General features: G+C 41.0%; 1 protein-coding gene across 1 annotated transcript in view; it reads right to left on the minus strand.

Moving 5' to 3' along the window:
* Window positions 1–1,084, minus strand: part of LOC106516885 (protocadherin gamma-A4) — a gene marked incomplete at its 3' end in the record, with an annotated part of 59,447 nt that extends 58,363 nt beyond the window's left edge. Inside the window, 1 exon segment of the mRNA XM_014007467.1 lies at window positions 12–1,084. Coding sequence (XP_013862921.1) covers window positions 12–968 — 957 coding nt within the window.
* Between the last annotated feature and the right edge of the window lie 246 nt (window positions 1,085–1,330).

Consider the following 1,330-nt stretch of genomic DNA (forward strand, 5'->3'; position numbering starts at 1 on the left):
GACAGACCCAGTCCATCCTTTGCTTTAACGCGTATTTCATATGATGTTGTAGTTTCAAAATCAACAGCACCAATTACGCGCATTTCTCCTTTTTTACGATCAATACTAAATATTTGCTTCACTTCCTCAGAAACATGTCCAAAATCATAACTTACATCTCCATTCACTCCTTCATCTGCATCAGTAGCACTAACAGTAACCACTACAGTATCTGCAGGAGAGTTTTCAGGCAGAGTGGCTTTATAAACAGCCTGACTGAACACTGGGGCGTTATCATTAGCATCCAGCACAGAGACATGAATAACTACAGTACCTGATCTCTGAGGAGATCCACCATCAAACGCAGTAAGAAGTAAAACAATCTCCTTTTTCTCCTCTCGGTCTAACTCTTTGTCTAAAACCAACTCACTGTATTTTCGGCCAACTCCTTTTGATTTAACATTCAACTTGAAATGTTCATTCTGTTGAAGTGAGTAGCCCTGGACAGCGTTATCTCCGATGTCTGCGTCATGCGCTTCATCAAGAAGAAAAGTTGCACCTTTATCAGCAGATTCTTGAATTTCTAATTTAAGTGAATCCTCCTTAAACTGTGGTGAATTGTCATTTATGTCCTGAATGCGAAGATTAATTCGATGAAGCTCCAAAGGATTTTCCAGCACCAGCTCCTGCTTRACAACACACGACACCCTTTTGGCACAAAGAGCTTCTCTGTCGATCCTTTGTTGCACAYTCAGCTCTCCGGTGTTCAGATTCACTCCGCAGTATTTCACACTGCTATCTTCTGTGTCWATACGAGCCTTCCGAGCAGACAGAGTTCCCAGATCCAGACRCAYATCCTTTGCGATGTTRCCAATCACAGATCCGCGTTTCATCTCCTCCAGAACAGAGTAGCTCACGTCTCCACTGACGAGGRGGAGACACAGAAAAACAAAAGCAAGGCCGCAGTGCAGCGCAGTTCTGCGCGCCATTGTTACAGCAAATCAGAAAATCTAAASRTTGACCCCGTTTCCAAGTAACTCCAAGATTTCAGCTTTTTTATTCAGCAATATTTAGTCTTAATATTTTTTCCTCCTCTGTTCTGCTCCGTCTGTTCCAGCAGCCAAATGAGTCTAAAATCATAAATCCACAGGGAGGAATAGAGACACGTCTTCTCATTCACTAGTACACACTGACACCATGAGTCTATTTTTGGTTATAACAAGGTATGAAATTAATCACTTTTTCTAGTATTTTTTTTAATTTTATAAAAATATTTTGAAGGACCGAATGGCCTTGTTCAACAAACAAATAGAACAGAAGGTTTTTGCAAAATGACAACACACCTATGCCT

The sequence above is a fragment of the Austrofundulus limnaeus genome, unplaced genomic scaffold (genome assembly GCF_001266775.1).
Source record: "Austrofundulus limnaeus strain Quisiro unplaced genomic scaffold, Austrofundulus_limnaeus-1.0 Scaffold1, whole genome shotgun sequence".
NCBI lineage: Eukaryota > Metazoa > Chordata > Actinopteri > Cyprinodontiformes > Rivulidae > Austrofundulus > Austrofundulus limnaeus.